Below are 24,686 nucleotides of genomic sequence, written 5' to 3'. Positions count from 1 at the left end.
TTACATCTGTGCTGTAACTGCAATAAGTTAATTAACCGATTCGCACTACAAGCTGGTTTGCCTCTTATCTGTAGTTATTTTTATTTAATTTAATAACTGTACAGTACTCTCTGTATATAGTAACCACGGTCCTTAATCTAAATATGTAAGAAAACTTGTGTATGTTTCTGTTCTGTGTCCTGTGTCCTGTTTGTTTGTATATGTGTCTTTTTGGCTGCTGTTACAACCAAATTTCCCCTTGTGTGACAATTAAAGGATTATTCTATTCTATTCTAAATCACTGCCAGCATTCAAAAGTGACCAAAAAATCATCCAGAAAGCATAGGTATTGAGATCTGTGGTCACCAAATGAAAAACCCTTCCTTTATTGGGGATGTCTTGCTAATTGCCCATAATTTCCACCAGTTGTCTATTTCATTTTCACAACAGCAAGTGAAATTGATTGTCAGTCAGTGTTGCTTCCTAAGTGGATAGTTTGATTTCACAGAAGTGCGCATGACTTGGAGTTACATTGTGTTGTTTAAGTGTTCCCTTTACTTATTTATTTATTTATTTATTTATTTATTAGCAGTGTAGTTTGGTTGGGCGCTCGTTTTCCTTATGAACTACATCACCCATAATGCTCAGTGCGCTAAGGGAGCTTAATAGAGTGATGGGCTCATCGGTCTACTCCTCAACATCGTCCAATTTCTCCCAGCAGTCGCATCCTGCCTGCAGCTCCATTGCTACCGTTAGCCGGGGCTAATAAGGGAGTAGCAAGTCGTTTTTTACACAGGGAATTTCATTTTCATGTACCTACATTATGTTATTTAACTAAGCAGTTTGTTTGGGAAAATGAATTTGACTTTTTTCCGCGGCGCGGCGTCTTCTGGAAGAGAAAATTCTCCCTGTAAAGTCAGTGTTTTTTCGCGGCGACCTCGGTAGCCGACCGGGTTTAGCAAGTCAGTTTTGGTAACCGATAGATTCATCTGTCCGCCTCTGCTGCTGCTCTGTCGGGGGACAAAATCAGTCAGATGTTGGACGGTGAAAACATCATCGGAACTCTAACATTTTTACACCGAGTTGCGAAGTTGAATTACCAAGGTGAACATCTTTCGAGAAAGAGCCAGCAATAATAATAATAAGAGGAGGAGAGCGAGAGTTTGGATCTCGCACCGAAGGAAGAGAACCCGGAGAGAAGAAGGGACGCTAGGGGAAGAAAATCCTGATGCCCAGTGATGGCAAACGAGCCGATTATCCTAAATGTCTATGATATGGTAAGTAGAAGCGGAAACGTGAACGTTTTCTTGCTTATTTGTTATCACTTGATCTAAGAAGTATGTTTGAGAGGAGTATTATTTATCCAGGACACAACGCTGAAGCGCGTTATAAAAATGCGATTTTAATTCCTCGTTGGTTATCAGCACTTGTACAATAATGGAAGAAAAACACTCAAAAGCATTTTCGCGTAATTACGAACCACTCTTCAATTCGGCATACTCACACAACACCAAAGCAATTGCCGTTTAATGCAGTTCCATCTTTAGTAATTAGTTTGCTTATTCCCCCTCAGTTGTTTTCTTGCAAAACACAGTGAGTCAGGGTTGCAAGCGGTTGAACCAATTCATGTACGCTTTATTGTCGTATGATCCTTTTCGAAAGGTTTTTGTCTATTTGTATTAGATCCAACATTGTTTTGGTGTCTGTTCAGTGCAAACAAAATAAGCCGGTTTGCAAATGGCGACAGGAAAAGCAGTGTGAAAAGAATCAAGAACGAAAATTAAGCAACTTGGAACCCACAGCTGATTTGCTAGTCCATATATTAAATCTCCGTTTGTTCTGGCTATCTTTTATGTATCTTCCATGATAGGACTGCCAGAAAACTGGTCCACTGTGGACTACAGACAAAAAACAAAGCAAAAAAAACTAGTAAAAGTTTAGGCTTTACAGGAAGTCACTATTTAACTAAGCCTAGTTTTGCATCTTAAGGATTTCAGTTCACTCTAAACACCAAACCAAAAGCAGATGTGAAAGTAGCATGGTAATTTCTACTGCATAGAACGTGCTATCGACTCTTTGTTATAGCATTAGTCTGAGGTTCAGTAATTTGAGTCACTATGTTGTCACCATGCTGGGATGAGTCAGTGGGGATGGGTTCTGGAAATTGATGTATTGATGAATCATTGATTAATATGGCTGAAGATTACATTTAAAGTGGGTCTTGCTTGAGGTTATAAAACAGATCGGGGTAGTGCTCTGGGACAGTGTGCATGAACTCCTGGCTGGAAAACCACAACATCCTTTGTATGTACACTTGGCTTTGTGACCTGTGCATCGTAAATCATGACGGTCTTCCTTACTTGAACATGTTACTCCCTGGTAAAATATAAATGGCCTTTTTTAGGACTCGATTCTTTTCTTCTTGGTCCTGCTTTTGTTCTATTTATTGATGTCCCTCTGCAGCTGCTGGTCAATATATCTGCAGAGGTTTGGGGTCACATGGGTTGAAATGGATTAACACTGAAAGCCAGAGAGTCATTAAACAGACCTTTGAGAGTCAGTAGAAAGAGTAGTGTGTTGCACGATTACAAATTATATACATTGGTATGTATTCATTCCTTTCTTCCTTAGTTTCTTATTCTTTATTCCCCTTTTTCTCTCTTCCTGTTCTCTTCATTACTTTCTTTCACTTTCTCTTGCTTTCCACATGACTTGCATTCTCTGTAAAGTCTGAAGAGCTTTTATTTCTGTCTTGCTTCCATTCATGTGAATAGCTGCAGGGGCCGTTGCTTTAAGAAGCTACTCATACACATCTAAAAGACACATGTGTAAGATCTTTAGAGTATATTTGAGAATCGACAGTAGAGACGGAAGGACATATTTTCCATACAGAAGAAACTGTGTGTTTTTTGCTTCTGCCTAACGATCCGCTCTGAACCATGCATATTTGCGATGTTTGTGTGGAAACTGGTGCCGCGGCAAACATTCACTGTGGCAGGAGTCCAGTCCTTCATTCCAGCACTTTTTAAAGGCTTCCTCTTTCTTTTAATCAGCCAGTTCAGACCTAAGTACTGTAGGAGGGGTGACCTGCTAGTGGCATGATCACTAATGGTACATTTTGCTGTCTGCTGGTTGTTAATTGGCTTCCTTTCCTTCACTTTTGACAGTTGACCTAACTAAAAATCAGTTTTGCTTTGTACATGCATTGACCCCCACGATGATAATAACAGTACAGCAGAACTAATGGTTTTGCACCTCGGTTTGAGTGTAAGTATACAGTACTGTGCAAAAGTTTTTGGCAGGTGTGAAAAAATGCTGTAAACAAAGAATGCTTTCAAAAACAGAAGTGCTAATCATTTATTTTCATCAAGCAACAAAATGGAGTGAATAAACAAAAGAGAAATCTGAATCAAATCAATATTTAGTGTGACCACCCTTTGCCTTCAAAACGGCATCAATTCTTCTAGGCACACTTGCACACAGTTTTTGAAGGAACTCGTCTGGTAGGTTGTTCCAAACATCTTGGAGAACTAACCACAGATCTTCTGTGGACGTAGGCTTCCTCACATCCTTTTGTCTCTTCATGTAATCTCAGACACACTCGACTTCCAGTACTACTTGTTCTTCTTTACGTGGAAGCTAGTTCTTAATGACTTTGGCTGTATATAATATAATAAATTTGGGCCCAATCGTATGCCTCTCTGATGGTATTGCGTAATGGATGAGTATCTTTCTATATTTCTCAGCATTGAGAACACCATTAATCCTGACTGAATCTCCAACTCCATTTGCAGGAATGCAGCCTCAAACATTCAAGGAACCTCCACCATGCTTCACTGTTTCCTGCACACAACCATTATGGTACCGCTTTCCAGCCCTTCGATGAACAAACTGCCTTGTGCTACTGCCAAATATTTCAAATTTTGACTCATCAGTCCAGAGCACCTGCTGCCATTTTTCTGTACCCCAATTTCTATGTTTTTGTGTATACTTGAGTTGCTTGGCCTCGTTTCCACGTCGGAGGTATCGCTTTTTGGTTGTAGCTCTTCCATGAAGACCACTTCTGGCTAGTCTTCTCCGGACAATAGCTGAGTGTACTTGGGTCCCACTGGTTTCTGCCAGCTCTGAGCTGATGGCACTACTGGACGACATCTAATTTTGAAAGGTAACAAGCTTGATGTTCTTTCATCTGCTGCACTAAGTTTCCTTGGCCAACCACTGCGTCTACGATCCTCAGTGTTGCCAGTTTCTTTGTGCTTCTTCAAAAGAGCTTGAACAGAACATCTTGAAACCCCAGTCTGCTTTGAAATCTTTGTCTGGGAGAGACCTTACTGATGCAGTAAACTACCTTGTGCTTGTTGATGTGCTCACTCTTGCCATGAAATGAAACTCTTTCACCTCACCTTCGTAGCAGAGGCTGTTCCTCACCCAGTTTTAAGCCTCAGACACAGCTGCTTCTGTTTCAGTTAATGACTGTTTCAACCTGCGTGCGACATTGATGATCATTAGCACCTGTTTGGTATAATTGGTTGATCATACCTCTGACTATGATCCTACAAAATCCCTGACTTTGTGCAAGTGTACCTATAGGAATCGATGCTGGTAGTAACACCAAATATTGATTTTAAAAAAAAATTATTATATTTCTGGAACCATTCTTTGTCTACCACCATTTTTTTCACACCTGCCTAAAACTGTGCATAATACTTCACTTGTATGGAAGTTCTGTGTAAATGTGTTTTGCATTCAAGGAAAAAACATCAATTTTGCTCTACTGCACCGTAGATCAATTCCAGTGAGTGTTGTTTGACTGATTTGCTTGGAGGCTGGTTGAGTCACTTGGTGGGGGACCATCAGTTTATAGATTGAGTCACTGTTACTGGTGGCCCAGTAACAGGGTTTTCTTTTATTTGTGTTCTATGCATATTTTAGCCATGAATCTTTACCAGTACCAAGTACCAGTCCACATTGGAAAGATACAAGTAGAAGTTATCTGTGGAGCTTTTTCCCCTCCATTATATGCTAGCTTGTCTGCCACTGATGTTGCATTAAGTAAAAAGAGAACAACATGAACTGAAGTGTGGATCGGACAGCGGATTGACTCATCACATACCAGTCCATTGTATTTCCACAATAACTCTCTTTGAGCTGGAATAAAATGTTAATATTTTAGTTAGAAATCAAATTTTTATTTTTTTATTTATGAGGCTATTTCTATAAGTTTTAGCTTACAAAATATAATCTTGGATTTAAGGAAACTGGAGAATAACAGAGCACTGATAGATGAGGACATGCTTCTTTTACTAACTTGGACTCATGTTGTACTGTTTTTTTTTCTGATGTTCCCAAATTCCAGTTGGAATATTTTACCATCCAAAATATTCTTTAAGGACCAAAAAAAAAGTCAAAACACTTTAAGGACAGAAGAGATGGCTCTGTTGTTTTGCTCTTGTGAGTAGGGATGGGTATCGTTTAGGTTTTATTCGATACCAGAAATGGTGCCAGTGCTTAAACGGTGCTCGAACCGGTGCTTAAAGAATGGAAAACACAAACTTTGTCCAAAAACCTCTCATGTTTAGCTGTTTGTTTTTTTTCTATAAAGATAACAATGTTAGCCTTTTCTGCAGCTATAGGGGAATTTATGGTATCACTCTTGGCTGGAAGCAGTGCTTAATCAATGAGGGGGAAAAAAACACCAACTTTGTCCAAAAACCTCTCATGTTTAGCTGTTTCCCACTTTTTCTCTGGTCATTTTAGCCTTTTTGGCCAGGGTGAAGGGAGTATCTGCCATCAAACAAGAAGACAGCTGCATGTAACTACGATGGTGTTTGCTAGTTCACCTTACATGCGTTAATTTAATAATGTGGTTAGCCTATTCAGCGTAAATTACACACGAACAACATTAAGCTACTGACCCAGAGAAGAACGGCTGTTGCTGCCATCATCATCCGTCATCATTTCTGCTACACTGGCAGGGCTAGGGGCCAGGACTCTACTCTTCGGGTTTTGGGGGGGATGTTGCTAACTCCAAGACCGATAACAGGCACCACACCCGCAGTAGATGTGCTCGATGTGAGGTCTTGCAGCAAGCTATCAAATACGGTGAATTTCTCGGCTTTTAAAAAAACGCTAAGCGTCGCCAGGTGTTTCATCAGATTTGAGGTGTTACCTCCTTTGCACAGTATCAGCTTAAAGCACTTGTTGCAGGCTGCTGAGTTTGCATCTTTTGCTGTGAAATACAGCCAGACTTTGACCGCTTCGCCTTGGGCGTTTTTAATCTGTAGCTCTGCTCTAAAAGAACGTACGTACCTGGGCCCGCCTACTACGCTTGCAAAGTTAAAATGATTGGCTGGAATCCAAAGTGTATGACATCTCAGGGAAAAAAAGCACTGAAATAAAGCACTGAAATCTGCGCTGCTTTTCGGTCTGGTTACTACCGTTTATGTCAGACCCGGTGCCATCATGGCACTGGATACCGGTACCCATCCCTACTTGTGAGGCCACTTTACAACTGTAGAAATTCTAAAGGCTTCTCAGAAAATGTTATACGTCACCTCAGGAATAATGTCTGCATTCATTAAACCTTAACAACATTAAAATGTCAGTGGGACAACAAAACAGTTTCATTTTTTTAAAGTTTTTAAACCCCCAAAGTGGTATCAGATTAAAAAAAAAAGTCTGAAAAGCAGTTGTAAATCAGGAAATATTTAGATGACTTTGATTAATTTGTCACTTTAAACCAGTTTCCTAATTTATAGGTTGTTTCTTCTTAGTCATCCACTTGAGCAAACAGCTCTAATTTCCTGCGATTATGTTCTCATAGAAGTGAATAAGGAGGCTGTTTTGTCATGCAGTTTATTTGATGGTCTCAATGGGGCCTGTTTTATTGGGAGGTGTAAGCTTAGGGCTAACATTTAATGTAAAAGAAGGTGAGAAAACAGCAAAGATCAGATGATTGCCGAGGTCAAGACAGTTGGGTAACAACTCAGGATCCTTACCTCAATCTCAAGAGCATCACCATTTATGCAGTGTGTGTGAGTCTGCCTGCTCTGTTGTTCTTCTTGGAGCACAACTGAGCATCTACTCAAAAAGATTGATAACAAGTCCCCATTGAGGATCGATAATGTCACGTGACTGTCAAGAGTGTATGTACAGACATGATTACAGGCGCCCCCTCAGCCCCAAACCACTGCTTTTTCCCAATTCCCATTCTGTCAGGTCCTCCCCACAGTCCTGCTCACATCTCAGCTAAGTGGATTTCCTGGACAGCTCTGAGTGGTTTAGTGCACTGCTCTAATGAGACAGCATTATCTGCACACCACCTGTCTGCCTGCCAGCCAGCACCACGGGTTTCTTTGTCTCAGAGCGTGTAAGAGGACATGTTAGGATATTAGGTTTAACTGTGTAATGGAGCCTGATACTCAGCCGAGCAGGCTATGTGTTGGCTGCAGTGTCTTTGTGTGGATCAATTAAGGACATGCAGCAGTCATGATTCCTCCTTTTCTTTTTTGCCACCTAGTTTACAAGGTAACGTGGCCCAAAACAAAAGAAGTTGGGAGTGTACTGTGTTGCTACAGCCACATAAATCTCTGCTAGTGGAATATAGTGCAGCATTTCTAATGGAAGAAATCTAAACCAATTAAAATAGTACTATAGCTTGGGTGTGTGGTCAAGGTTATCATTCATTAAACATTGCAATGATGGCAGCTTTCACCTCTGTTTTATTATGTAATTGTAGACAATCCGAGTTTGGAACCAGACCTAATTTACTGTACTTCTCAGTCTTTTTAATTAGAGCTAACAGCTGATATAAAACTGGAGATTTTATTTCCATAATAAACAGTCTCTTAATACAAGTTCCTCACATTTGATTCACTCACTCAGTATTCACTTTATTATATACAAACATAAAAACTAATACAATGCAATCTAAAGCTATCAGTAATGGAAACAATATCTGAACTCTGAAATCCTTTGTGTGTAAGGCAAATGTCTTAATGCTGCACCACAGGTTATGGGAATGTCAAAATTGCTCATTTGTGTTAATCAGATCAACAGACAGCAGTACAAAGAGCTCACAGGAATCAGTAACTCGAATCAGCAGTGATCTTATTATTATTATTTTTTTGTTAATCAATTGCCTAGTTCAGTGTAAACTTGCTGAGTGTTTAAAAAAATAAATAAAAATGTAACACACTTTGCATGGGAGATTTAAGATAACTTTGTGGGTAAAACTAGAGCAAACTATTGTTGCAGATGAAGGTAAAATTCACCAGAACCCATCTTGTGGCTGGTAGTAGCTTCCTTCCATCGATTTCTGTTTTGAGCTTAGTTTCAGTCAGCTTGTTTCCGCTACACTTTCAAATCAGCGGTGTACATCTTAACTTAAAAACAGAAGAAAACTACAGAGCAAACTACAGCAAGCATTCATCCACCTCTCTGTCTCCTGTTCCTTTCATTATCTTTTAATTCATTCATAAACGCGCAGCCTGTTCTCTACAGCACACAGCTTTTAACAAGCTTTGAAGTAATGAGGTCTGAGATAAGAGTCTTATTTCACCACCGACAGGGGCGAGGAGTAGCAGCGTAACAGACTATTTGTCTTTGTTACTCCTGTTAACGGAGTGGGAGACAGTCATTTTGCATTTCGATGCAGATTAGTTTTCTTAACATAACTCCTACACACGTTCTACAAGGACATATTGGCACATACTACGCTGCCATTGGGTGTTAGTTCACCAACCTGCTATTTATGTTTCGCCTTATATAAAGTCAGTTAAGGAAGTTTTTTTGGGGGGGTGTCTGTTTATTTTTAGCAGCTCAAATGCTGATGTGTGTTCACGTTTTCTAGACTGGCTTCTGTCACCATTACTGTAACAGAAATGTAGATAATGTTTTAAAAAGGAGCCAGCAGCCAAGGCTTCTTAGTCAGTGAGAACCAGCTGGTGCACACACAGATGGCTGCTGTTCCTGGGCTCAAAGAAACCACTTCAGAACTGATACAGACATGATTTCATATCCGTAGGAGATCAGCTGATGTGAGAAACTCTTTGGTGGGAAAAACCCTACCAGAAGTAATGTTAGGAAATGGAAATATGAGATGCTTTATTGTGTTAGTTTTTGGACTCAATGTTGGTCCTTTATTACTGACCTTTAACAAAATCAAAAAGGTCTCTATAGTGAGAGATACGTCTACAAGCTCTAAATGCACAAGCTGTAGCTTGACTCTGATAAAATGGGGATATGCAGTGGCATTTTTGCTTCTTCAAACAAAACTACTGACACGCATGCTGTGGCTTTCTTTGTGCAACATTTGCCCCATATATAGTTCAGGAAACAGAAACCCAGCAGCATGACAAGTTTGAAATGTGGGTTTGAAAAAACAAAAGTTGTGCCAAAGCCTCAGTAAATGTTGTATTTGATCAGAATGCAGATTCTGTTTTAAAGTCAGTTCCCTCAATAAAGTTTAAGGGTGTGTGTGTGTGTGTGTGTGTGTGTGTGTGTGTGTGTGTGTGTGTACACACAGTGGAACCCAACTTACAAAATTAATTCGTTCCAAAGGGTCTTTCGTAAGTCGAAGCACCCATTGCGCCTTTTGAGTGAATGATAGGCTAATTGCTAACTACAACTACAATACGTCCAAGTGGAACAGCGAAGCGCAAGTACGAAAGCCAAGGGGGTTGTCACAGGATTCGGAAGGCATTATGGGCATTGTAGGCATTCTGGGCTCAGCCAATCAGAGCCAGCGAATTTCGTTACGCGGGCATTTTGCCATAACACGAGCAGAAATATTGCCGTTAAGTGCCTTCGTAACTTGAATTTTTCGTTAAATGGGGTATTCATAAGTCGGGGTTCCACTGTATATTTTTTCCCGCATATACTGTTACAATGGTGGGTGTGCATATTTAACATGGCTGGCTCTGTGCAAGTTATCCTATAAGCCTAAAGCTTAGGTTTCAGCTTGGTTTCATGCATTTGGATGCTCTTGGCTCGGTATGATGTCAGTGAGAGGATATCCTAGTATGGTCATCTCAATCACAGAGCTCTGGCTGTGAACACGCAGCCCCAACCATCTGAATTCAAATAAGGAAAAATTGAAAGAAGCACATCAGATAGTGGATAAAGCGTTTAAGGTGCACTGTAACTGTTTTAGATATTCTAGTAGAGTTGAAGAATACATCCAGTTTACTCCTAGTTCTTTTTTTCCATTCCCAAGACTGGAAAAACAGGGAGCATTGCATTTGGAAGGGCATCCAGCAGGTAGCATCCGCAAAGCCTTTGTGATCAGTTGGTGTTTAAACTCTTACATTCCACAGAGGTTATATTTTGCATTGCAGATGTGGCGGAGACCAGCAGCTCTGCCACAAGTGACTTTAAGCAGCTACATAATGTATTTGCATAATGACAGACGGGAAATGTGATAACTGTTTTAAATAGCAAGCTGTCTTCTGTGATACCTGATAACTGTAGTTTGCATTGGAAGCTGTTTTTATGTCAAGAAGGAGAGCCTCTGTGTGTACACACTAATAAAATATGTCATTTTCAAGTAATTAAGTTGTTTATTGTCACTCTGGTTAAACACATTTAATGCCTCAAATATGTAAGATGGAAAGCTCTAATATAATATACAAATCCAAATAATACTTAAAATCAATTTAAACAGATTCCTAATGTCAGAATTAATGTCTTTAAATGGTCAGCATAACACAGAGCTCAAAGAAACTGTAAAAACTCCAAGTGCTACATCTCAGACTCTGCAGGCCTCAGTTAACTGTTAAAGGTCATGGCAGTACAGTTAGAAAAAAGACATGTATGGCTTTTTTGGAAGTGTTACCAGGAGCAAGCTGCCAAGCATGGTGTCACAGGGGTGATTATTTGGGCTTATTTGGCAGCTGTAAGATCTGGGAATCAGCGAGTTGACCACAAATTCCTCTGTATACCAAAGTATTCTAGAATCAAATGTGAGCCCATTTGTCCAGCAGCTAAAGCTCAGCCAAAACTAAGTCATGCAACAGGATAGGGCTGCCACGATTAGTTGACTAGTCACGATTACGTCGACTATCAAAATCGTCGACTACCAATTTAATAGTCGATGCGTCGTTTGAAGCTTTGTAACATCCAAAACACGCAGGAATAAGTAGCAGGATTTAAGCGTGTAATAACGGACTGAAACAGTAGATGACAGCACTGCATGTACAAGGATGCCAGCTGCCCTTTTAAACCCCGAAGAAGAAGAAGCTGTGTCCCAGAATTCATAGCGCGGCCCAGCTAAGTTTCCAACAATGGCGGCAGCTAGTTAGTTTTAATATTACTCTTATTATTCTTTCTGGGTCACAAAATAAACGTTTAACATATTTTCAGGCGAGAATGTAGCTGTGTAAACCTCAAATATCTGCTCAGTTTATCAAGACACCACATATTTTCAAAAGCGCTCCGACGTTTTCGGATATGTCTGTTACGCACCAGCTCAATATCTAGCCCGGGTTCAAGGCTCACTAGAGTCGGTGAGAACACCGGACTCCCGGCAAACCCACCGCCGTCTTTCGCTACTCAGGTTAAACATGATATATAAGTCACTTAAATAACTTAAAATATTATTGTTTGGCTTTTTTCAGTATTTTATTTGTTCCTGAGTAAATCGGTTTGGCTGAGATTAAAGTTATAGTTTTTACACAGCTGAATAAACGTCAAGCAGACAACTGATCATCAGAAGTGTGAGATCAGAATCAGAATACTTTATTGATCCCTAGGGGAAATTATTTTGCTGGAGAATATACTCCGGTGTGCTGTTATATTTTAGATAGCAAGGAGCAGATGGCTGAGTTTCTTAAACTTCACCGAAACAATCTGCAAATTTCATTAAAATTTAATAAACTATCATCTTGTCTTTTTTTTTTTTTAGTTAGCACATACCTTAAACACTTAAGGCTGTAAGCTAATGATAGTTATACAAGAGCAGATGCATGCTGGTGCAATAAGCTGTACGTTGTACGTCCAATTGATGCATGATCTGATTAGTCGACTAGTCGCAAAAATAATCTGTGACTAGTCGACTATCAAAATAATCGTTTGTGGCGGCCCTACAACAGGACAACGATCCCAAACACAACAGCAAATCTGCAACATAATGGCTGAAAAAAAGAATCAGAATTAGTTTTTCACAGGACTATGTAGGTGTATATTTTTTGTAGACTTTGTCTACAAAAAAAATTGTCTCAGATTTGCATGGTAAGAAATCTGTCACCTTTGTTACAGTGCACTGGCAGAAAGGAACTGCTCTTGGTAAATTTGGCATGTTTTAATCATGCTGATCAGCACTTGATTTGGTTTGAAGAAACGTCAACAGCATCAAACTTTAAAATTGATCAGGTCCAAGACAATAATCAATTAACTGATGACGTGGCACAGTGAAGCAGTAGGAAGATGTTTGAGGTATGAACAAATATTAGATTTAGAGATTATTATTCAGCTTCCTGAGATGCTTCACCAACACTCTTCTCTGCTCCATCTTTTGTGATAAAATAATGTTTTTGAGTGAAAATTCTGCCTAGCAACAGTCTGCCCAATCACCTTGTAGACACAATGTTTAGCAGACATACTACAGAAAAGATGGATAGCAGTTTCAAAGATTAGTGCAGCAGTTATTGATTTATTTCTGTGCAGCTTGACTGTCATTGTCTGCATGCAAAGAAATCTTGTGTAAGCATCAGGGATAACATCTGCACTGTGGTCATAAATTCCCACAGAAAAGTCTGTAAATGTGTTCTGTAGCTGAATTTGATTATTCTGATATGAAGACTGGATAAATGCCAAGGTACAATAGGACAATGACAATTCAGTAATAAGGTTTGCATAGCTGCAGGATGTCAAACATATTGCCTTTTCAGCTGCCGTTTGTGGGTTTATTGCAGTGGGGGCTACATTTTGAAGGAATTTCCCGTCTTTCAGAGGTCAAAAAAATTGAACTATCACTTGTAGTTATGCAATGATTCACTGTCTGTCTGTAACAGCAAGGATTTAGAGATGCCCTGGAGCTGTCTGTGCATACTCCTCATTCCTTCTTTCTACCTCAGTGAGGGGGAGGTTTTGTCTTCTTCCTGAAGAATATCCATATAAATTTGATATTACATTGTTTTATCACATATTTTAATTTGATTCTTGTTGCTTTTTCTTTCACTTTACTATGATATGTTTACATTTTGAACAGTTTAACAAGAAAAGCTTTCATGTTGGGAAGTTGTGATGGATTGTTTTTGTTGACATTTTGTAGACTAAAAATTTAAATATATTAAATCAATAGGTGTAGAAAACATGCATTATTATTTTACTGTAATTTAACAAACGTGTTATTCTGTGTTTCTCCTTCTGCCTTCAGTACTGGATCAATGAGTTCACCAGCTCTCTGGGCATCGGAGTCTTTCACTCAGGGATTGAGATCTATGGAAGAGGTAAGGTTGCCCAGAAATAAGACTCCGCCTACATCAAGTCATTTGCCTAAGGATAGTGTTACAGAGAGGATGCTTTTTTTATAGCTCAGGATATATACACACCCCACTGTTTTCCATTCCGGGCATGTCTAAACATACTTATATATAGTGTATATATAAAACTGTATGTTATCTGCTAATGGCTTTTGTTACATCAGCAGCTCAAATTTGTTCTTGTGTGTTTAGAGTTTGCCTATGGCGGACACCCGTACCCATTCTCAGGGATCTTTGAGATTACACCAGGTGATGCAACTGAGCTTGGCGAGACCTTTAAGTTCAAGTAAGTGTGGGATAATTGGTGTTTATATGAGACATACAAGTACAGATATGCATGTGTTCTGTTTTGCTAAATATCTTTCGCAACAGCCTAGGCAGCTCGCAACATGCTTGATGGAGTTTTTACGGTGAAAGAGTTGGCCTGTTTAATGTAGAATGTTAATCAAATGGCGAGTCAGTCAGGTTACCGCTCAAAAGTTTGTTAGTCTATTAGCTATTAAACTCAGTAGTGACGAGAGGACAGTCGTTCACGCGCCAAGGGCTGGGTAGTAAAATAATGGCAATGAGGAATGTATCATAAATCTATCTGGGTCCACCCTTATCTGCGCAGTTACCTCAGTAGGTTGAAGCAACACAGGATCTTTGGAAAAATGAGTAACTGCAAGGGTTGCCAGCTGGCACACAAGGGAGGGGAAGTTATTGGGAATCTGTAGAAATGGTTCTAAACATGGAAAAATAGAAAATCTGTGCTGCAAGATGTTCCAGCAACCCACAACAACAAAGACAAACACAGCCATCCTTTGTTCCTATGGGGCTGAACTTCAAGGCACAACTGAGACCACTTTGAAGTTTATGCTAGAACATTTTCTAGTTAAGAGTGCCAGGTTCTGCCCCAAAGGCATGATGCAGGCACCTATCTAAACAGCTATTAGAAGTCACTTAACATTACTTACTTGGTGTAGGTTTTAATAACCGTTAACAGCCTTTTAGGTTGTTTGCTGTGCAAGGACAATATCAGTTCAGTCCATTCTGCTCATTAGATGCCCGATTGTTCAGGTCATTCTTCCCCAATAAGATTGTGTAGAGCAGAGTGATCAGTTTGGAAAGTCAGACAATGTGTCAAATGTCTTTTGACTACTGATAGTAGTTTGGTTTAGGTGGAGATGCTGGTAGGTTCTGGGTAGCGCATACAGTACGCGTGTATAGTGACTGTTTTGGTCAATCAGCCATCGGCCAAGTTAGAAAGCACTGATTTGTTCCCTAGATAAGTTAGAGCTTCATGTGCATGTTCTTTATACCCATTTGATCAGTTGGTCAGCTGTTAGTTGAGCTGTTTAATGAATTTTGGTATTTCTCCTACAGTAAAGCGAGCTCCTGTACATGATGTGTCAAACATTTTAATGCCTTTTTGTAACAGTTCATGGCCTATGGTCTTGGTCAAAGACTGAAAAAAACAGAAGATTGAGATTTGAAAAAAGCTCAATTTATCTTGAACTGAAACTGCAAGTTTTCTCCTTTACTTTATTTTGAGGAACGAGCTGAAGCTGAAAAAGTAACACTAACAAACTGCAGGCTGCAGTTCCTTTTATGGTCACTCAAGAAAAAAATAAATATTACTGCTGGAAAGTTGGACATTTTTCTTTATGGATCATTTATACTTTAATGACATCTGAGGGGGGGGGCAATAATATTTTATTTAACTCACCAGGCTAAATTGCGTTTAGGCTTGAACACAGTGTTTGGCTGTAATAAAATTAAATAAAATTCATAATTGTTGATGTACTTTTCAAGTATAGTCTAATAATTTGAGTTTTGCAAATACACTGCAAACCAGTGCAGCTTTTTACCATATTACCAGCTGTCTTTTAAAAGCTGTTTTTGTAGTGGACTGCAGCAAAATGTGTAGTGTTTCTGATTTGTTTTTGTTTTTTTTCCATCCTGCAAAAGATCAACATGATGCTCTTTAGGAATGTGGAATCCAAATGTACAAAACACGACAACTGATTTCAGCAAATCAGTTCAGTATGTTTGTGTGCTTGTCTACTCAGACCTACTCTGCTGAGTATTACTTCTGCTCTAGTTGATTTGCCCTGTGGCTTTAGACAGACTCCGCCTGTCACACACATGCACACACAGTAACTGTCTCCAAGCAGGCCACTAAACCAAATATGGATCATCTGTGACAAATGCCTGCTTATTATCCACAAAGCTGAGGCCTATCCCAGTGAATAAAGCACTCTCTCATACTAAAATCATAATAATTTCATTTTAATTTCATTTGATGTTAAAGCCAAAAACTCAGATCACCTTTAAAATGTTCTCAAAGTTAACTACTTATTTTTTGGCTGAAGGCAAATCACAAAATATGTCAACGTTTTCTTCAAAAAATGTGCAACATGGTTGTACCGGATAGAATGTTTAAATAATCAGTGTGTTTTAAATGCACACAGTGTTGAACATTTTTCACTATTTTATCTGCTGTCAGACAGCTTTTTCCAACACGAAGTGAAATAGTCGCCCTCAGCCAGACTCACTGACAGAAACAGTAAAGAATATATCAGTAAATGAAAATGGTAAAAAGTAGAATTGGATTAGAAACATTTCTTTCCCAGAAGATGCTCTTTCAGTAACATCAGTACCTTCTGCCTGTTTGTCTCTGCAGAGAAGCTATTGTCCTAGGAAGCACAGACTTCACAGAAGAGGATGTGGAGCGGATCGTGGAAGAGATGGGGAAGGAGTACAAAGGCAACGCCTACCACCTCATGCACAAGAACTGCAACCACTTCTCCTCAGCACTGTCGGAGGTGGGTTAAAAAAACACACATCATTTCATTGGACATTACTCTGAGCTGCGCTGAGTTTAAAGGCCAAGTCTTACGGTGATTTCGCACCTATAGTTTGTTTACTGTGGTTGAAATCAGTTGATGAGTTTGTAAACTTGTAGCTTTCCCCATTATTTGGTTTGTTTTCAGACAGAGAAACATTCAAGTAAACGCCAAGCGAACCAAAATGCATCACTCAAAAAACCATGTGAGACTGTTCGCTCATTGGCCAGATGTGTGTGTGTGTGTGTGTGTGTGTGTGTGTGTGGGGCGGGAGCAACAACAGTAAATACAGGAAGAAGGTGCTGTGTAAGAACAGTGTGCGTGCGTGCGTGCACGTTGTTTCAATCAGCTTATCCTGGTGTGACTAATGAGCAGGGAGTTTTCCAGTTAGCATCTAATGCTGAGTTGGGGATTAGGACACTGATACGAGCCCAGACATGCAGAGCCAGCTGGCAAACACACACACACACACGCGCGCGTGTAGAAACACAGACAAATAATAAAAGACACATCCTTACAACATACCATGGTATTTTCTAAACCTTAAATGCAGACAGTACTTCACGTCAGTGCAATACAATAAAATTCAGACATGTACATGGAAATAAAATCAAGCACACATGCAGGTTTACCATTGAGAGTCATCCATCTTCCATCCCAGGATTTGATTTTTTTTTTATGCTTACTCTAACCGCATTACCTTGAGAGGCTGACTCAAAGCGACAGAGTAAAAAATGGCAGGACACATTGATTGTTGTTGCAGGAATGCAGGATGCTTGAAAGATCAAGCATAAAAATTAAATCTTCAGAAAGAATGTTTGATGTGTACGACTTAGATGTCAGATTTCTTTTTGAAAAATCAATACTGTACTCCCTGCAGACCACTGAACTCTAACAGTAGATCAGTAGAAATTCCTAATAACCTTTCAGTATATTGTAGTCCTAGTAGTCTGACAGAAAACTAGATCTATAAACCTTTACTTGCCTCTGTTTTATAAAATGTTGGCCACAATGTGGGGCTCTAGCCAATTGGAAGACTGTTTGTTTCAAAGAAAGGTTGTTACTCGAAACACGGTGACCTAATGTATGATAAGAATCATTAAACGTGAATTTCAAAGTTACAGTCATGCCTGACTTATTTCTCATTTAAAATCGATTTCTCGTGAACCAGCGGACCACAGGGAGCACTTCTGCTCTTTTTAGGTCATCTGTAGAAATCCCATCCTTTAGCATGCATGCGATTTCACCACAGATGCTAAACTTGCACAGAGTGTAAAACTGACTGTCTCAGGCTTTTGAAAACTAAGCTGCAACCAACTGGTTCCAATTAAATAATGATGAATGTCCAAGGGCAAAGATGAAGCCAAACCAGAGGCATGTTCATCATTTATTTTTTTATATTTATTTGTTTGTAAGATGTCCCATCCTGTAACTTCATCCTCTACCTGAAAATAAAAGATCAGGTTGAAGGATCACCTTTTTTGACACATTGGAGGTCTAGCTCTTGTGACAGAGAGATAAGTGCATTGAATACAAAAATATAAAAATAAATATAGGAGTACAGTGGTCCCTTGTTTATCGCGTCCTAAAAATAATCCGTGATAGGTGAAATCCGCAAAGTAGCCAACTTTATTTTTTACAATTATTATAGATGTTTTAAGGCTGTAAAACCCCTCACTACACACTTTATACATTTTTCTCACACAGGCATGAATATGTTCACACTTTTCTCTCTTGTTTAAACACTCTAAAAGTTCAAACCTACATAGAAAAATAAGTTCAGTATTACAGAATGAAACCAAAGGCTCCCGCGGGTGTCTTTGACGGTGCAAAACGTTTTGTCGACATTGTTGTGTTTGTTGGGGAGAAAACTTACAAACATACAGTACAGCGCTTCAGAGTCACGCTGCTAGCGATCGAAGATTTATGTAAATTTGACAAGCTGAAGGCATTCTGTACTGTACAGAAGGCACGGGGCGAGATTGATTGACAGTGATCTACAGCTAATCAGGATGCAGAACACAATGCGCTGTTTAAAAAAAACAACAAACGTGCAATATTGCACACAAAAATCTGCAAAACAGCGAGGACCACTGTATAGGAATTAATTGTAAATGAGGAAACAAGGAATACCTACACAGACTTTCAGTGTACATAAAGCAGTTTTATCATCTAAAATCCCAAACAGACTAGTAGCATCAGTCTCTCAGTCAACATCTAAACTGGATAAAATGAAAGAATATTTATTTTCATTGAGGCTTTCTTCGTCAAATAAAATTGTGCTAACAATCTGTACGGATGAGCTGCTCGGCTGGGAAAGAGTAGCAGCAGTGCTTGTGGTGCACATACATACACATAGTGTCAAATACATGGCATAGAAAAATGTTTCTGTTGCTGATGTTTCCAACCCATTTCAACCGTTTTATATTGGATGAATATTGCCTATTGTTGATCTGAAGGCTTACTTTATTATTGCAAAGGAATATTTCATGACAGTAGTGTGAATTGCTACAGTTTATTATATATCAGCCACATGTCAGCCAAACACTAAAGAGATGATATTTAAGGATTTTGGTGAATGTAGGCCACCTCCTCTTCTTCTGCAAGGAGCAGTTCTTGCTGAGTCTCTGAAGAAATGGAAGAACCTCATCGCTGGAGCCTAAACAACCTATGCAATCTAGTATCATCAGCAAAAATCAGCCACTTTGTAAGAATTTTTTTGTAGATAAAAGCAAACCCACTGTCTCTGTCTCCTTACACGTCTGTAAAAGCAGCTCGTCAGCAGCTTCAATAAATGTTCTGATCAAAGCATAATTAAGCCCTTTTACTAGGAAAACACTTTGAGTTTCTTGGAAGCCACTTTTCCCATTATGCTGTAACAACCTCTAATAGCACTGAGTAATCATAATTAGCCATAACATAGACTGTGTCTGCCTGTGCAAGCATGTTAGTTGTTAAGGAAGATTGTGAGAGAGAAATGTCAACCACAGACCGAAAAAGGTCCAACTAGACGTACTCGTGAACAAACTGTTACAGTAGGTTGAGAAATCACTAGCACAGAGTCATATTACAGATTTATTTATGGCATAGAAAGTCAGGAAATCTGATTCAGTTTCCTGGAAGTTCAAGACACAGGCAGGATGTAATTTCTGGTTATGCAGTCATTGTTTGAGATTAATTTCCTCCACAGCATTCTCACAACACTGACAAGTTCTCTTATGGAGAACAAACTAACCAGGAAGTGACAAAGTGACTTATTGAATATAATTTAATACTTATTACTGCTCTTTATCTCCCTAAGTGTTGGCATAGTCAGTTATTTTATATAAGCTCTAGCACTTCACTTGCCTAATGACACAACTCACTGGTGATATGGAAATTCAGAAAATACTATAATATAATATGTGGAAGTAAACTTTGCAACTTTTTATTTGTTAGCTCTTTTCTCTCTCCTCGTGTCCCTCACTCTCTTCCCCGTGGAAGCTTATTTCCACCGCTGAAACAAAAGCCCTACATAATCCTACCAGTCAAAAGTTTGACTTGACTTGCAATTTCAACTTATTCTTTTCAATTTCCAGTTATTTTACCAGACGTTTAAGTTTATAAGTTGACATTTTTAGATACTTAACTCAAATTTTAAGATGATCTAAATGTTCTGGATAACATCCTGAAATTTTGACTTAAGGATGGCAAAAATGTGTTTTTCAGTGGCAGAAGCTCCCATACTTCCCTCTCAAGGTATTTTCCTGTTAAAAGGACTTCGGTTCATTCTTTCTTCTATAATGTAAAGCTATTCGAGTCCGATTTTGTTTTGAACTGGGGCTTCATACATAAGTTGAATTTAAGTAAACCTTTGATTTTTCTGTCAGTCTAGTAACTAATGATTTGTATTGGTATTGTATTGCCCAGCGATCCCCAACCCCCGGGCCATGGACCGGTAGTGGGCTGCAAGAGTTGAGCGGGTGTGAAATGTATGGTTTTCGGGATAATAGGTTAATTTTTTTTATCGGTGTTATCTTTAACTTGATTTCCCTGGGTCTTTTCATGTTGTTATGAATAAATCTTTTTTTGGTACCGGTACTGGTTTTATTTTGTGTTTATCTGCAACACCTTAAAGGCCCGTCCATGAAAATATTGTCAGACATAAACCGGTCCTTTGCGCAAAAAAGGTTAGGGACCAGTGGTATTGACTACTAATTAAAATACACCAGTTATGGTCAGTTATTTGTAGTCTTAGATATAAAAATAGTAGGGTTGCATGACTCGCAGATCAGTTTAACCCTCGTTTGTCATGTACTGGGTCTTTGTGCAGATCCTCAGTTCATCTTCTGTCTGAGAGGAGTCATTGTAGTTCCCTTCCACCTCCCTTTAAGCAAACTTTATTCTGTCCCTAACAATAAAAAGACTTCAATAGTAGGTGGATAGAGCTTTTGTCTCTGAAATGACTTCTTTGATTTAATTTTATTGTACTTTGTATCATTTGCCTTTGTGGCTGTATTGCATGGCTTGATGACGTTGCAGAAAGGGGTCTGCGCTGTTTTTGTGTGAATATAGTTCATTACGTACCACAAACCTGCAAACCATAACAAAACATGTAAATGAGGGGCACTAAACACGAGTGATTACTTTTTCCCTTAATTTTGACGACTAGCATAAAAAGAATATACATTTGCTTTAAGGAGTCACTTCTTGTGTACTGAACTTATTAAAACGTTCCCTTCTTGTCTTTCTTCTCAGATCCTGTGTGGCAGGGAGATCCCTCGCTGGGTCAATCGCCTGGCCTACTTCAGCTCCTGCGTGCCATTCCTCCAGAGCTGCCTGCCCAAAGAGTGGCTGACCCCAGCTGCCTTACAGTCCAGTGTGAGCCAGGAGCTCCACGGAGGCGAACTGGAGGAGGCAGAGGATGCCGCCGCCACAGCCTCCCTGGCCTCCATGTCACCCTGCTCACCTTCTTCGTCCTCCAGCCCATCCTCCTCCTTGCCTCGTCACTCTCGCCACCAGCCCCGCAGGTAGAGGCTGCATGGCATGCTGAGAAACTCTGGGCTGGACTTGTTACATTGGCAGCCAGGTAACAGAAAACCTGCTGCAGTTGATGGATCTATCTACAGCCAAAGGTCCTGTCAGACTTATCCTCGCGCATGGTCGGGTGTCAGCCAAACACTTGAAGAAATCCTGAGCAGTGAAATGTTTTTTTTCCTGCCGAAGAAAGGAGCTCTTATTGCTGACAAAGACGGGAAACCTGTGGTCATCGCTCTCATCAATCTGAGATTTTAACTTTTTCACATCGAATATGTTTTCATTATTTTACCTGCCAAATTCCTTCATGTGTTTACCAGCCACATCCAAACTATACCAGTGCTTTATTTATCAGTGGTGTTGATCCTCACCAAAAGGGTATGATTTAGGTTTGTTAAGGCTTATGGCTGTGTTAAAAATGTCAGAGGACTGCTACAAGAATTAAAAGTGCTGGATGCTCTGCCTTATACTTTTAAGTACAGCAGGTCTGTGAGGGGATTTTATTGTCTTGAGCGACCTCCCAGTTATTGGTGGTTTTAAATGTCCAGGAGCTGAGCGCTGATATCATTTGATCTGTGGCTGGTAAATGTTTCCACTGCCGCCTGCTGTGTTTCAGATCTGGTCTGGGACAGGTGGCTGCTACAATCTTGAAAGTAACAGGTGGATTTTGGGAATTCTTACCCTTTGCCTCAAATTGCTGGATCCTCTGCCTTTTATTTTTTATTACAGCAGGCTGTAGGTTTGTAAACCGCCTAAACCAGAACTACAATCAGCTGCATAGACAAGAACAAACAGATCCAGAACCACTGTCAATCCATAAGACTTTCTTAGCTTCACAGAGACCCCCGCCTTTCTTCTATGATGTCAGATCCTCCCTCCCATCCTTAATAACCTCACATGCTTTGATTAAAGCAAACTAATGAAGTGGATTTACTTAATAATTATGAAGTAGCAACAAGTATTTCACCACCAATAATGTAAAATGTTTCTAAATCATTTCGTAGTTAGGTTCTAGTGAAGGGGGGATTGATTTAAGATGGGAAACATTTCTTTCTCAGTAGCAGCTGCCAAGGTGCCTTAGAGCACCCACAAGTGTTCTGTTGGTCAACTGTAGAAGACTCCCAGTAGTTTAAAAGCATAAAGCAAAACGTTTTATCCGAAAAAATCGAGGTCCACGCTCACACTTAGGACACAATGTCAGTCTGCAATGTATACAAATGTGTCTGAAGAAGAAGCGAAGGCAGACGAGCTCTTCTTTAACTGACCTCTCTTCAGCCTGCACTTCTCACAGTCTTTTTCTTCACACTGTGTCCAGTTAGGAGCGACACAACGTGGTGCCGTTTTGAAACATCGCTGCACAGTTTAGTTAAGTTTGATTATCGGAAGGTTATTGGTGGGGAAAACTTCATGATTTACTCAGACAAATATATATCCTGTTAACAAGGAGACATATGCTGCATATTGTGTATTGTCCCAAACAAGAGCCATGGATGTTCTGAAAACATGTTATGAAGACTAACTGATCTTGGATACCCTTTTTTTAAAAAAGAAATCCTTATAGTATTTCTACAAAATAAAGACTCTGGCCTTTTTGTCTGTTTTGCCATTAAACTCAGGACTCTAAAAGGCTTTGTAACATATGATCTTTTAAACTTTTTTATCCCACATGCTCATTTGCGTTGTCGCTGTTGCTTTTCTAATGCAGTTGTCACTCCATAGAGCTTTTCGGCAGCACGCTGTGGCAGTGCAGTTTTCTACTCTTCGCTCAGATTTAAAGAAAAAGCTATTGTTTACATCCTGTATGCTTGTTTGCGAGCCTGCACACTTTCCCTTTTTCTTTTCTTCTCCTGTCTGTGCATGAATGTAGGAGCGTGTGCCCCCACTTATAGTATAAGCGGTTTCAACGAGCTACCAACTGGGCCAAATTTACCACACATCTCTCACACGCGGCAAAGAAATATCAATCTTAACAAATGTAGCACTGTTTTCAGGGTGTATTTACAAATGCGTCTGCATCTTTAAGAGATTAGTTGTATTCTTTTTGTGCTCACGCTAATTTTTAGCAACATTTTGTGGCAGTGTCAACCATCGGGTAAAAATGTTGTTTTTGGGACTTTCTAACAAAACTGAAGCAGTTTTACAGGAATCATGTAAAAGACACAAAAACCAGCATATTTTATCTGATTTGAAGTGAAAGGATTTAATTTTTAAAAGTTATTTTCATGTTTCACTAAATAAACTTTATAATGCACACTCACACGTACTGTTGTTGACGACGCCCTCTGCTGGCTGTTATTTGTACTGTTACTGAGGTTTCCTGTAACCTTCATAGCTTCAGGTGGTTTTCAGCTGTGATACAATCATCTGTCTGTCGACAAATACACAATAAATCGTTAAACACTAATCATCAACAAACTTAGTTATTACTTTACTTGTGATTGCCAAATTTAAGGTATAGTAAATTAAAATGACCAAAGATGGCTGTAACGTCACTTTCTTCTTCTTCTTTTGTTTCTTTTTACGTTGGCAGCCTATGAATTGTAATCACCCTCATTTCTTGTGTGCATTTATTTTCTCAGAGGAGTAAATATCCTTTAAAGAGATAGCTTGTGAGATTTTGCGCCACCTTTGTGAACTATGAATGCAGATCGGGAAACCTCAATCATTCAAAACACAGAAAAACTGACTTCAGCCGTTTCACAGTGAACTTGCAGAGACTTTAGATGGAGCCGAACACATTTGTATCTGTTGGAAAGTTATTAAAGAAAATATACAATCTGTGACTGTGTTTGTGTCATGGCGAATTAGTTTTATGGCTATAGATTTTGTTCTAGTAATGTGATTAAAGATTCCCCTTGTTTTAGGTTTAAATGTGTTATTTGTTAGTAGATTGTTTTCTTTAGGGTTTAAACATTTATTTCATGGGTCAATATTTGTTTTAGGAGGGCTTTGCATACTTTCAGAACTAAGCTGCAGTACAGAGTGACTTGGAGGGTTGACACTACTTTCTACAGAGAATTAAACCCACCTATGAGTAATCTTTCTCACTGGCAGATCGGCAGCAGAAGTTGGTTATATGCAACTAAATGCAACTCGGCAAACTCCCAAATCTCTGCTTTCATAGAGGTGCTCACATGTGTTGACAGTCATTTAATCAACTCTCGTAAGGGCTTTTTGTTAAATAATAAGATGGGATAAAAACTCATGTTTGAGTTATTTGAGGTTTTATTTACTCATTTTTATTTACCTCATTTTAAGGCCTGCTAAAGAACGGATTACTTTTATTTTATCCTGCTGTGTAAAATCTTATGAGTATATACTGCAAGTGAAGTTACCTGAAAAGAAAGTTAAAATCTGAAATGACACTCAAAAAATATATCTC

The 24,686-nt window shown here is 39.4% G+C and overlaps 1 protein-coding gene across 1 annotated transcript; it reads left to right on the top strand.

Moving 5' to 3' along the window:
• Positions 1–645: 645 nt before the first annotated feature.
• Positions 646–24,084, top strand: LOC309720769 (deubiquitinase DESI2). Its single transcript, XM_082557931.1, has 5 exons — positions 646–1,256; positions 13,355–13,427; positions 13,653–13,746; positions 16,126–16,267; positions 21,026–24,084. The coding sequence occupies exons 1-5, from the start codon at positions 1,218–1,220 to the stop codon at positions 21,299–21,301; spliced, it is 624 nt and encodes a 207-aa protein (XP_082414057.1). The 5' UTR covers positions 646–1,217; the 3' UTR covers positions 21,302–24,084.
• Positions 24,085–24,686: the final 602 nt, after the last annotated feature.

Source organism: Aulonocara stuartgranti (assembly GCF_965226115.1).
Source record: "Aulonocara stuartgranti genome assembly, chromosome: 13".
NCBI classification, from domain to species: domain Eukaryota; kingdom Metazoa; phylum Chordata; class Actinopteri; order Cichliformes; family Cichlidae; genus Aulonocara; species Aulonocara stuartgranti.
Note: the sequence above shows the minus strand (reverse complement) of the source record. Positions and strands in the feature narration are given on the sequence as shown.

What these genes read in the sequence shown, in the direction of transcription:
- LOC309720769 (XM_082557931.1), top strand. Translation starts at nt 1,218, where the DNA reads ATGGCAAACGAGCCGATTATCCTAAATGTCTATGATATG. An exon ending in TCCTAAATGTCTATGATATG is followed by an intron (nt 1,257 to 13,354) that starts GTAAGTAGAAGC and finishes TTCTGCCTTCAG; the next exon opens with TACTGGATCAATGAGTTCAC. An exon ending in TCTCCTCAGCACTGTCGGAG is followed by an intron (nt 16,268 to 21,025) that starts GTGGGTTAAAAA and finishes CTTTCTTCTCAG; the next exon opens with ATCCTGTGTGGCAGGGAGAT.